Source organism: Taurulus bubalis, assembly GCF_910589615.1.
Source record: "Taurulus bubalis genome assembly, chromosome: 12".
NCBI lineage: Eukaryota > Metazoa > Chordata > Actinopteri > Perciformes > Cottidae > Taurulus > Taurulus bubalis.
Window position 1 is genome coordinate 9,022,369 of NC_136600.1, and position 13,583 is coordinate 9,035,951.

A 13,583-nucleotide genomic window follows, 5' to 3' on the forward strand; every position below is an offset into this window, starting at 1 on the left:
TATTTGTTTTTATTCTGTATTTCACTGCAACTTCGTTTTTTTTTTTATTGTGCTTTTTTACCTGTTTTGGACCCTGTTATGGTCACTTGGGTTCATTTATGTTTCTATTCTTTATTCTTTCGACTCCTGTACAGCACTTTGTGAGCTCTTGTCTGTGATAAGTGCAACATAAATACACTTTACTTTTTCTGGGTCCCATCCAAACAAAACGGAAGTTGATGTAGCACCATTGATCCTCACCCTGTGTGTGTGTGTGTGTGTGTGTGTGTGTGTGTACACTTCATTATCTCAACATTTACTCTAAATATTGATAAACAGTACTACAAATAAAAACAAGTCTTGGTACCTCACTTTGTTTCTCCTTCCTTTCTATTATTTTCATATTCAAAATTATATGATTAATTGCTATTACTGATATTTTTCTTCAAAGAGCTTTCAGGTCTGTGTTCCAGAGTCTCGGCTCACAAAAAGACAATTTTATTGCATTTTAAAATCACACCAACAAAGAAAAAGAGAGAAAGCCATCTGCTTATAAAAATACAACACACCAGTCTATGCTTCTGGAGATCCCTCCAAAATGCAATAAAACAATATACATTTCTCATACATACATACATACATACATATATATATATATACATATACATATACATACATATATATATTTGAGTCGTTCCTGCTTCTTAAACTTAACGATGAGAAAAGGCAACATGCAGGTGATAGCAGCACATTTAAAACACAAAGAGAACACAACAGGGAGCCGGTGACACATTTACTTTGAACCTCCAACTGAAAAACCACTTAGATGAATATGTCAAGAGGTAGAAGCTCCGATCTTAACCACAGAATGATAGTCAATAAAACTAAATTAAATTGGTCTTATGCTGGATTTTAATGAGCCACAGGCAAACTATACTTTCATATACACTTCTAGATATATTGTAATATTGTTATTTTTCAGCACCTCTTACTTTGGTTTGAGGGGATTTGAGGGGGTCGTAATTCCCGCACAAGAGGTCATCTCTAGAATTATGACTTAACCCCTTTAACCTTAAACACAGTCACGGAGATCAGTCCATTGTTGGGTCCGCCATGTGGAGAAGTTCACAAATTCAAAATGCCACAAATGTTCCAAGGGAAGAGAGACGCTTCTTCGTTCTGTGTGTTCTATACGACGCCAAACGAGAACAATAAAGCTGACGTTTAAAAACTCTTCTGTGCAAGAACGTGTTCCGACATTCGAAAAATGAAATAAAAAGATAAACAAAGATGATCGCCAAGCTACGTTAAGTATGCAGGCGGATCTACCCCGCACGTGAGAATTTAAAGTGCGTTTCCTCACATCGTCCGGGTTTTATGTTGACAATCTGAACCCCCCGCCCCCCTAAAATGTTATTCTATCGCTGCCGTCACCAAGCAACGCTTTCCTTTAAGTACTAAAGTACTTCCTCAAGCTCGAACGTAGCTTTACATCTGACATGCTCAAAGAGAACACCCCAAATAATCCAACAATTGTGCAAATTATAACTATGGAGAGAGTGTGTGTGTGTGTGTGTGTGTGTGTGTGTGTCTCACTTTTGGTTATTCTTTTTTTTATAATCATAAGAGAACATCGAAAAAACAATTTGAAACTGAAAAAAACACACCAGAGACGCTACCGTAGACGTTTAAAACAGTTCATTCAGGAGATGTGAAACGTCTTCCAAAAGGCTTTTTAAAGGTTGACGTTGGAAGATTGATCCAGAGAAAGTGGAGGTGGGTGTTAGAAGTCTGACAAGCTCAAGGCTGTAGGTGGAGTTATAGAACCTTCTGGAGGATGGCGTTGGGCACTTCCAGAGTCTCGTCCTTTACCAGGACGATGTCGTAAGAGTCCAGATATTTGTCGAGCCGCTCTTCCACCTGCAGAGTGAGACGGGAAAAAAATCAGACGAAATTCCGCCATCGTTAACAGAGGTTGCATCGAGTTATGTTATGATGCGTTCAAGCTCCATTGATTTGAGGACCCTTGTGCGCCTTGGCGGTTTTGTACCTTGTCGTTGAGGAAGCCGATCTTGAGGATGTTCTCCACGTTGGGCGCGCCGTCGGCCATGCTGAGGTCCCCCAGCGAGTCGCCCATGAGGATGACGTTGCAGTACTCCTTCACCTGTTTGAAGTATTCCGTGTTCCGCAGGGCGCCGTCGTGCTTGTTGTACACGTGGATCAGCTCGCCTTTGAAACCCTTCAGGACGCCCTGCGAGGAGAGGGAGCAGACCCCGGTAGGGCGCGGCAATCAGACCAGACCTCGAGGCCAGAAGAGCGGAAGAAGAACAACGGCAGGGGACTCACGTTTTCGTCGAAGTCCATGAAGTTGGAGACGACCTTGACGTTGGGGTGGTAGACTCCGGCCTGGCGGATGATTTCCTCCAGGACGTCGCCCAGGCCGGCAGAGAAGATGAAGACGGGCACGTTGTGCTGCTGCAGGCGGTCGAAGAACTGCTCGTATCCGTCCCTGAAACCAAGCCGATAGGGACACGTTGGTCATTCTGGTCACGGCTGTACAAGTAAAGGACAACGTCTTTTGGGACGACGTCTTTTTGTAGCCAACCAGGAAAGACAACAACAACAACAGGATTCTTTAACTGAATTTTGGATTATAGAAGAAAATAAACTTGTTTATGATAATCTTCACTAATAAACTCTTTTGTGATGTTTGAATTGTAAAGTAAGAAGCTAACGTTATAAAGGAACTAAGCCAAATGAGGACGAGTGTTCTAGTGAGGATGCTTAGTCGTCTCTTTTATCCTCTTTTTTTTTTAAGACACTTGTAAACTTTTACTGTACTGTTTTTTTTACTGTAACTTGTACTGTAAAACATTTCTTGATTTTATATTGTAGAACAAAACAATTGAATGTGTTAAATAATTACTCACTTCCTGGTTCCGATCCTGCAGAGTACTTAATTAAAGAGTTGAACTCGGATACAAAAATGTCGCATTTTGTTTCTGAATAGATAGTAAATACAAATAACAATAGTTTTTTCTTTTTTTTGCAAACAATAGCCAAACAAATATTAAACAGCGTCAGAACACATTAATTTAAATGATCACATTTAAAAAGACAAAAGCAGTGTTTTGTAAATAACAAAAGTATTTTCTGTCTCGTCTTGAGAGCAATAAGAAAAGCCCTGAGCTACAACCTCCTCGCTCGTGTTGTGGCCTTTCTAGACAAGGGCATCGCCATTGGCTAAATACCCACAATGCAACGGAGTGTCCAGGAACACGCACCTGAGTGCAGCGTCAGACTCTCCCACCACCTCCGCCAGCTTGTCTCTCTCTAACCGCTGCTCCACGAGCAACGTGTGGGACTTGAAATACCTGCAGACAAAAACACAGCACACGTGTCACGGTGTGAACTGCCGGTCGTGAGCAGAAACACAGACATGAAGTGTTTTCCTTTTATTCAAAAACGTCTTACCACTCCACCATGAACGGGTATTTCTCCTCCATGGTGAGATGGGGGTCGACCTCGATGGGATAGTATTTGTTCTTCAGCTGCAGCAGCTTCGTCCTGCACTCCTCCGTCACCAGCTTGCAGTCATCGATGATGTCTGCTCAAAGAAGGGGAAGGACAACATTATAATACAGGGTTTCAAAACGAGCAAGAAAAAAATAAGAAAAACCCTCGTCAGTGACTAATAAATCTGTATTTACGGACTCATACTCTGAATATAATGTCATGGCTCTGCGCAACATCCGTTAATAAAAAAGGCGCTGAGAAAACAAATACGACCCCAAAATCACAGAGAAGCTCACAGACGATCTCCGAAATGATTACAAATTAGTAGATCACCTCAGTGTGCAAAACGGGGCCCAAGAAACGCCTCGTTGTTTTTTTGTTTTTGCCGGGTTGCACTTACTGTGGCACGTCGGACATCGTTTGCCGTTGACGGCGAACTTGCTTAGCGTCATGTCGAAGTCTGTGATGATCTGCAACGGAGCCGAAGAAAAACATGCCATGAAACACAGGAGCTCAGTGTGGGGGGACATGAGCGAGAGAAGAGGGACATGAAGCACCACACAAACTTGGACGCTGGACTTTCTATTTCTGTTCCACCTCCAGGCGTAAAAACACTCAGCCGGAAGTAGAAAGTTAAGATCCGGATAATAGATGAGGAGCCTGAAAAAGGCTGCTAAAGGCCTGTGAGCTTCGGTACCACCGGGTGGCGCCGTTGCACCACAACAGGACTCCCTGCCGTTCTAACCTGCAGTTTGGAGGCTCCTCCTTTGATGAGGCCACAGATGATCTGCTCCACCCTCTCGGGGTCCCTCATGTGGACCGTCGTCTTCTCGAACTGAGGCATCTGTGAGAGGAGGGAGAGTCCGTGGTTAGAGCTCCGGTACGAAGAGGATGATGTCATTACTTCTAGGTTACTTTGTGTCCTGGTCCGGGTTTCAGGAGTTATGGAATAGCTGATTGTTTTGGAATCTGCTGGTGTTGTCTAACAAGCTGTGCAGAAACACACAAACAAGCGGGCAGCAACACACCCTGCAGAGAGCCGGTGACCTTCTTCCTGACCGGGGCAACATGGAGTCTGCTCTCAAAGCTTCCCATTACTCGACAACAGGATGTTTTTGTATTCTTTTTTTTGGTGCAAGATGTTTTCTTAAAGCAAGTTGACTAACGCTCACACAATTTTGACGACTAAGAGACGTGCTCGTAAGTTTCTTGGAGCACGAAAGAAAGCATGAAAAAAAACTAATCGACTAAGAGACGAAAATATTTTATATGATCAAATAACTCATTCTCAACTGGATTTATTGACCGATAATAGGCAAGAACATTCAGGAGTTATGTTGCTTTTGCTGAATTTCTTTATTGAGGAGCGACATATCGAGTTAGATAAATAGATTTATACTTTATTCATCCCCAAGGGGAAATTAATTGATCGACTTTTAGCATCTAGCAATACTCACATACATACATGGCTCAATAGACGCAATTATGAATATTTAAAAGCCCTTTCTGATGCAACTTGAGGGCTGCAGAAGAAGCCTTTATGAATCACTCTGATCCTACAGAAACACGACACTCAGAACACAAACTAAAAATAAAAACCTAGTTGCTGCCTACACTTAAATAAACACGTCACTCACACACACAAACACTCAGCGTGCAAAGAGCCAGAAGAACTTCCTGAACTCCCTGAGTAAAGCCTTTGTCGAGACTTGCACACGTTGAAGTTTAGAATCAAACATGAACAACTGTGAAACTCAAACCTGCTGTTTGGACAAACTGGATATTCTGCTTCACGATCAACAACAAACATACAACAGTCCCGTCAAGATCAGAGCTGCAGCAATTAGTCTACTGACCGAAAATGCAGTTTTTCAGCCTCTCCTTTCCTGCTTTTTTTGTTTTATTTACCATTAAACTGAATATTTGGGGTTTTGGACTCACAACACAAGACCTTTAAAGACATAATCTTTAACTTTGAGAAACTGGGATGGACATTTTTCACTATTTTCCCAACATTTCAAAGACCAAACGATTAATAGAAATAATCCAGAAAACAAAATCGGCACATCCAATCGATAATGAAGATCCTAAATGTGATACTGCGTCACATTCCTGTCCCATATTTATAGAAATATACACATGTTGCAAAGATTTAACGGGCCTGATCTTTTTCGGCGAGAGCAAGTTACAATTTACAAGAGGTTAAAGTGTTCAGGTACATTACAAGCAGCACATACTGAGGTCAAAGGTCAGAGCATCCGAACATCAGAGGAGGACATTCAGGAGGATTTTGTCCACTTTTTTAGCAAAGACTTTGGGGCATACACACACACACGCACACACACGTACACACACACGCACGCATACGCACGCACACGCACGCACGCACACACACGCACACTTACCGCGGGTCTGTTGTGTCGGCTAAAACGAGAGCGAGGAAAAGATTACGTGGCTGCAGAGGGTTTTTATATCGACAGCAACAGTCGGGGAAGGGGGGCGTTGCCCAAGATGACCCCTCCCCCTTTACAGAGAGGTTTTAAACACCACGATTATTTGCCACATAAATGCTTCATTCAGAATAATAAAGAGACTGTTGGGTTTAAAAAGACGTGATGCTTGCGACACAGTTACTAAATGTAAACTTATTTACTGAAACAGAATTCCTCTTAAAGAATTTGCAGTTGTGATTGATGTTAATCTGTTTTTTAAATGAAACCTTTAAAAACATCAAGTGCTAAAGTCATCTTAAGAGGCGTCAGCAGAGAGTCAAACTACTTCTGGATGTAGGAATTCTGTGGGAATTTCCAAGATTTTAAAATATTTATATATTATATACATATTAATATAATGGAAGCCAGTTTGGAATTTTAAAAATATATTTGGCGGGAACATTCAAATTAAAGAAGCTTTATCTAAAATGGTACGATTGATTTACCCTGTGAACCAGGCGCTTGGAAGGTTCAAAGACCAAAATAAGTGTTATTGTATGTATAGTTATTTTAGTATTATAGTTTTTTATGATAAGAATAATATTGATTGTAAAAGACTTTTGTATTTTAGTAGTAGTAGTCAGACACTACAGTATATTGAAAGGTGTGAAGAATAGTGAAGCAATAAAACACTAAGAATATACATACATAATTCTGTTTGTCTCAATGCTGAAGATCATTTTATGGCTTTAACATGATACAATAAAGAATTTAACACACAATGACAATTTCCGCTGACCCATGTCCACATCAGTATAATAGACGTGGAATGGGGCCAGCGGAGGAACATTTGAAACCTACCCTAGTCCAGTAATGTGACCTTTGACCCCATGACAAGGTAACCCTTTAAACTCAATCGGAGAGGGTTGACTCGCTTCGGCGCTGCTGATCACACACATTTCACACATACATGCAGCAAATAACTTGACGGCGGACGGAAGGTCACGAGGGTCAAGGTTCAGCGTGAGCGTCAGGCAGTTTGGTTCCACAATGGATAGTCCCCCCCCGCTGGTAATAATTTAGAAATGTGTGCAATGAAAACAAACTCCAAGCCAACAAAGAGCTTTTGTTATCACCGTGTAGCCCCGCACTAAAGCACCCCTGCTCTATGGTCTGTTTTAAATGGACCATAATTTATTAAATGAACATCATGCTGTATTGAAGAAGACTTGAAACTAGAGATTGAGACATAAACTCATGTTTACAATGTTTACTGAGGGAATAAATCGAGTAGTAGAGTCATTTTCTCATAGACTTCTATACAACCACAGGAGTCGCCCCCTGATGGACACTAGAGAATGCAGCTTTAAGACATGAAGCATAGACTTCTATACAACAAGAGGAGTTGCCGCCTGATGGTCAGTAGAGAGAATGCAGCATTAAGACACGAATCGTCGGCTTCACTTTTGCCACCTGGTTAAAACAAGTAATATGGCTACAAGCTTTTTTATGTAAAGGCTTATGTCGGTTATGTTTTCGTGAACTAAAGCACGCTGATACCTAAGAACATGAGACAAGCTCGTCCTCCGCCCGGCCTTGACTGAGTTGCATACCACAACTCCCTCCCAAAAAGACTGGGTCGCCGCTCTCCGATTACACTTCAGCACAATGACAGTGAACTCTGGGCTCAGAGGGACGAGCCTGTGCGATCACTTCTTCCTCGTCTTTGCAGTTGAACACCTGGAGTTTTAACGCTGCCGTTTCAGGTACGAACCTGCAGACTGAACTGAAAAATGCAGCAAAGCTCCAGCGGTTGTTGTTGCCGATCGCCTGGAGCTGTTTCACAACGTCTTTGGAGGATTATCGGTGCGGTGTCGGGAGTTTTGGATTACCTGAATGTAGCTGAGAACTCAGTGATTACAGCAACTGGTCTACGAGGATCCAGACTATTTTTTTTCTTCTTCTATCTTCCCAAAAATCATATCAATGCTCTGAAGTCAGTAAAACATAAAAACTCTCACTGTTATACTTATAATTGTGTCATAGTACTTTATTTTTTCATAATTAAAATGATAAAGAAGTAAACGGTTGTATTTTTATGGATTAAAACAAATCTTGTCATTAGTAAGATAGAGTAATGATGTATTATTATTAGAGGTAAGTGTAAACGGCTCATAATTCATCTCTAATATCTATTTTATATTCATGTGAAAACATTTGGAAACATTTTGGACATAAATCACACGGAGACGAAGATAAAAGATGAAAATAAGGAGGTAAGGAGGGAGGAATGAAGGTGATGCATCTGTTCTCAAAGCTTACAGAAGTTTGAATGCTACTTTGCACGACAGAACACAAACCACTGTACTTATACTGCAACGCCCTTAGTACTACTAGTACTGCTACAATTACCTCTTCCATCAGTGTAACAATTGCAGTATTTACTACCTCTTCAACTCTCTTACTACTACTTATACTGATGATATTACTGCAGCCACTACTAGTCCTATTTCTACTAGTACAATTACTACGACTACCGTTGTTACCACCTTTACTGCGATTGTTGCTACTATCTGTCACTGCTTCTGATTCTCATCCTACTGCAACTTCTGCTAGCAACACTATTCCTTCTGCTGAACTTTGCTACTAGTACAACAACAATTATTATACTTCTACTAATACTACAACTACTATTGACACCACTGCAACTTGTTCTACTATTACTAATACTGCTGCTACTACTAGTTCTACTACAACTAGTAATTCTACTGCAACTTCTACTCCCACCACTACTACTACTACTACTACTACTGCACATCCCAAAACACTACTGCAACGTTTGCTACGATTAATAATACTGCTAATCTTATAGCACTACTATCGACACTTTTGTACATTCTCTTACCATATGTCCAATAATGCCATTGCAACGTTTTCTACAACTACCCTTTATTTCTACTTGTACTAGTCCGTTACTTAAACTTATTCTGCTGATATTACTGCTACTACAGAGACTATTTTCTCTACTTCAATCCATCTGTTACTACTACTCCTTATCCTCCTCCGCCTACTACAACTCTTACTACTACTACTACTACTAAACTTGAGCTGCTTCTGCTGTATTTAAGTATACTATTTAAATCTGTTCCTATTGCTGCTGCTGATACTCTGTGTAGACGGGGAGATCTTTTCCTGTCAGCCACACAGAGAAATATACAAATACCAGTTCTCCCCACCAATCCAAACAGCAACCATCTCTGGGACAAGTTAAAGTACACGAATGCCTCCGAGGGCCTTGTTATTTTTTCTGAAACCCACGTGGACGTGCATTAGTGTCATGAGGGTTCGACACCGGGCCCCGCTTTTTGCGTCAAGGGGCCCTTCATCAGCTTCCTGTGGCCCCGCCTCCACTGGGAAACGCTCTAGGTCGTCATGGCAACAGACATCTGGCACTGCTGATAACACAGTATTGCCAGTAAAAATAATTTTAAAAAATAGTTTCAGTTTTCATCGCTATCACCATCCTTTCAACAGCTTTTTCCAACAACTTACAAAAGAAAGGTGCACATACTACCGATTGAGTGACAAAACCTAAATCCTATAATAAAAAAATATAACGAATGTTCTTAGTCAAGATATTTGAATACTTGTGACCAGTAATATTGAATAATTACCAAACCCTAATCAACTTAATAAAATGGCAGAAAAAAATATATTCCTCTGTGAACGATCAGGGGAACAAAACACTGAGTTGTTATTTTATCCTTCCTTCAAACTCATAATCAAATGTCTCTGTCCTTCTGCAATTCAAACTATAAAACCACTGTTATTGTCACACAATAATACCGTTCTCATGTGTAACGGCAAAAACTACTGTATACTGTGCTGTATGTAGCAAAACCCTAAATACTCGTTTGTTGCTTTGGTTTTATCGTCTCTCCTCCTTTCCACAAATAAACATTTGAGCTGATTTCTGGAACGCAGCAACATAAAGAAAACACAGACTTACAGACCAGCTGTAGCTCAGCGCTGCCCTCCAGAGGGAAACGAGGTGAGACACACTCCCTCACAGAAACCAGCAACAACCCTTTTCAGACAGAGGATGGACGGATCAAAACCTGTGAACACAGGGCTTTATTTTGAAAATAAACTATGCATCTAAGTAGCGGAAACTGACAAAAAACGGATCCTAGAGGGCTACCTAAAGCCTCGTTGTTTGACTAGCATAATGAAATGATATATAATCATTGGGACGGAACACACTACAACAACAACAACTCACTCAGTGTGAATCCCTCCAGATGACGGCATCAGACAGAGAACATAAATATAAATAATTTCTCAACTTTGTGGCGAAAACGCTGATCCATTACTCAGTTTAACGCCAAAGTACAGTTACAGCTCTGGATGTGACGGGGAGAAAAATAGAAGTGTCTATCTTTTTTTTTTCACATGTGAAGATAGTTTACAGTTCTCACATTCGTGTGAAAAACATCTAACCATCTTCTTCATGTCCTCCAAAACTGGACATCTTTAGTGTTTCATTAAGATGCTCAAGTATGTCTGAAACGACACAGCTGGGTTTTTAGAGAAAAAACTCGCTCGGTAGAGGAATGTCCCCGTAAAAAGTTAAATACAGGACACAAAATGAAAGCCTGCCGGAGTTTTGTCGTCGTGCGGTTTCAGTGTCATGGGAGCTCAGAGCGGATGTTTGTGTGCTTCTGTAGAACCAGGCCTCATCAAAAGCAGGTCGGACAGGAAACAAGCTAAACAAGCTAAACGGTCTCCATCCGGCAGCCGGAGTGGCTACCGGATCCCCCAAAGCTCCTCCTTTGGGGTCAGTCCTTCGGCAGACGACTGGATTTGCAAAAAAACAGAGCAAAACAAATGGCTGCCTTTGCTCCTGTGTCATTTCAGTCCATTTACTTATCTACATACACTGGTTTGGTCTGTCACAACGCAAATAAATCTGATTCCCGGGTTGACTCATCCCCCCTATGTGCCTCTGAGCGTACAACTATGTACCTGTAAAGGTGGGGCCAAATGACTCAGACATGATGAATCACAAAGATTCTAGTCGAGATACAGTATAAAGAAACACCTTGTAGTGGCTGCACAATATCAGGAGGTAGCGGAGAAGGAGTAGCGGCAGTGACCTGTGAATCACCTTGTAGCCCCGCCCTAAAGCATACCCTGCTTTAGGGTCTGTTTCACTCTAAATGACCATCATTTACTAAAAATGAACATCATGCTGTATTGAAGAAGACTTGAAACTAGAGATTGAGACCATAAACTAATGTTTACAATGTTTACTGAGGGAATAAATCAAGAGTCATTTTCTCATAGACTTCTCTACAACCAGAGGAGTCGCCCCCTGATGGACACTAGAGAGAATGCAGGTTTTGAGACACGGAGCCTTGGCTTCACCCTGCAGAACCGGAGGTTGCCGCCTGGCTCCATGTTGCAAATTAGAAACTACTTAATGAGAACAAAAATATATGTACGAATAACATAAATCCGCACATGGGTATTTGAGGGATGGTATTTAGGTTAAATAGAAAATAAAGAACTGACTTTATGACCTCACACATTAGAAAAATGCAAATGGTATCGGTCCTGTATGCACAGATTCAACGAGTTTATAAAAAATACATACATTTTGGAATAACAAGGTTATGTAAATAGGAGATTTGCAAGTAAGTGAAGGTAAGAATTCATATTTTAAGATATAGGATACAATTCTGAATGTGTATAAGAAATGTTTCTAAAAACATGTAAAAAAAATAAAAGTCATGTGTACTTGAGTCAAACAAGTCTTGACATATGGCCCTTTGACCCCATTTGTCTGTAGTTATTAGTTGGGGATGGTAATAATTCCTGTTGGACAGGTTAGGAAGCTGGACAGAGTGTTCTCCTCCTGTGCTGCAGCTTGCATAACCGCCATGCTGCCTGCTCAGCACCAAACTGTTCCCAGAAGCTGGCCTCCGGTTCAGTGATGATGTCTCGCTGCGGTCTGAGCTCACTGGTGTCTAAACAGAAAGAAAGAGCTGCTGCTCTTTCTGTGATGACCTCTAAATCACACACAAACAGCTGCTGTTTGAGGGGAAATTCGCGCCTGCGCAGAGTATCATGCAGGGTCCACTTCTGACGAGCCACTTCCGGACGTGATTTTCAGAATATAAGCGAACGAGTGCTGTGTTTTGTTGTTGTTTAAACTACTACTAGCAATGCCAATGTATTTAATACCTGCCCTGTTGTGTCTAGATGTTCACATACTTCATATAATGATGTGTAAAGTAGTCACACAAAAACTGCTCTCAACCAACAACCTGCCAAGAACGACCATTCCCAACTTTTAACGGAAGGAATTATTTTGAAGGCAGAACTCCCCCACTTCCGGTTTTCTCGTCGTCCTGACGCAGGCGCAGAGCGAGCGAGTGTCTGCGTTTTTTTGTTTTTTTACTCACCATCTCTATGATCCTTGTCTTCTTCCCCGCTCGCTTCTTCTTGGCCACGATATACTGTGCCAGCACCACGCCGCCGAACAGGGCGCAGACGCTGGCGCTGGCCGCGGCTCCGACCTTCACCACGGCCGTCCTGTCCATGAAGGGTCTGCTATTCGTCTCCACCGAGCAGCTGCCGCACCGGAGACTCCCTCTGGCGCCCTATCGCGGCCGAAGATCTTCTGTGGAGAATTGAAGAGGAGTCACTCTGTTTGATATTTGGCGGCCGACGTTTTTTAGCCGGATGAAACAATTGTGTAAGGCACAAGGCACGTTATATGTAAACTTATACACCAAAAATAATTTTCAGACATTAAGATAATGTTATTTAACCTTCATTTGTACGTTATTTAGCAACACATATGCTAATCTAAAAGTCAGGATTATATTAATATTAAAACCACCTTTGTATGTCTGGCCTAGGAGGTAACTTTGCCTTCCCTAACCCCATAATATCCCCCCTTTTCACTGTAAAGTTAAATATAAAATACTTCCGTTTGTACAGGAAATACCTCCATATAAGTAGTCAATAATATATATTAAATGCATTAATACATTTAGTAATCTACGAAAAACATCAACACATTTTGTTGAATGATCTCACTTCTAGCTATCTGCAGCCTTGGTGTCCCTTTTAGATGCAGACAAAGACTTTTGTTTTAGCTTATTTATCTATTAAAATTGCTCTGCAAAATAAATATACTTTTGTACTTTCATTTGGTTAGTTTTCAACACAGAAGTAAAATAAAACAGCACTTTCTCTTCCCACTTCCTACAACCGAGGGAAGCATCCCTCCATAGACAATCTTTGTCAGCTGGTATCAGTTGGTTCTTCGCCTCTGACGTCACTGGCTGGCCTTTATTGGGAGAAGATGTGAAAATCCTGAAAAAATGACCCAAATTACCATCAAATTATCGACATATTCTTTTTGATTTAAAGTTGTTTAGTCAACAAAAGATTATGAATGTATACCAACGTCATATTTCCAAAAAGAGGCAACTGTTGAAGTAAAACAGCCTGGTGATAATGTTGTATATTTTGTATAATTACCAGTCGGGTACTTAACTACCCTCATTATTTTAGGGATTTAACAGCAGGTGCAAATGTTTCCACAGCAACTGAAATTTGTATGATCACAAACCTCCCCCCCAA

At 41.2% G+C, this 13,583-nt stretch overlaps 1 protein-coding gene across 2 annotated transcripts; it reads right to left on the reverse strand.

Moving 5' to 3' along the window:
• Positions 1-461: 461 nt before the first annotated feature.
• Positions 462-12,532, reverse strand: nt5c3a (5'-nucleotidase, cytosolic IIIA; the record flags this gene model as incomplete). 2 transcript variants are annotated; one of them, XM_079226985.1, is made up of 8 exons in its annotated part: positions 462-1,899; positions 2,030-2,230; positions 2,326-2,488; positions 3,264-3,353; positions 3,454-3,586; positions 3,896-3,965; positions 4,241-4,339; positions 12,395-12,532. In XM_079226985.1, 8 exons carry the CDS (start codon positions 12,530-12,532, stop codon positions 1,798-1,800), a joined length of 996 nt encoding a protein of 331 aa, XP_079083111.1. In that variant the 3' UTR covers positions 462-1,797. The 2 variants fall into 2 exon arrangements, with proteins under 2 accessions (XP_079083111.1, XP_079083112.1); XM_079226986.1 differs by lacking the exon at positions 12,395-12,532 and adding an exon at positions 5,901-5,915.
• Positions 12,533-13,583: the final 1,051 nt, after the last annotated feature.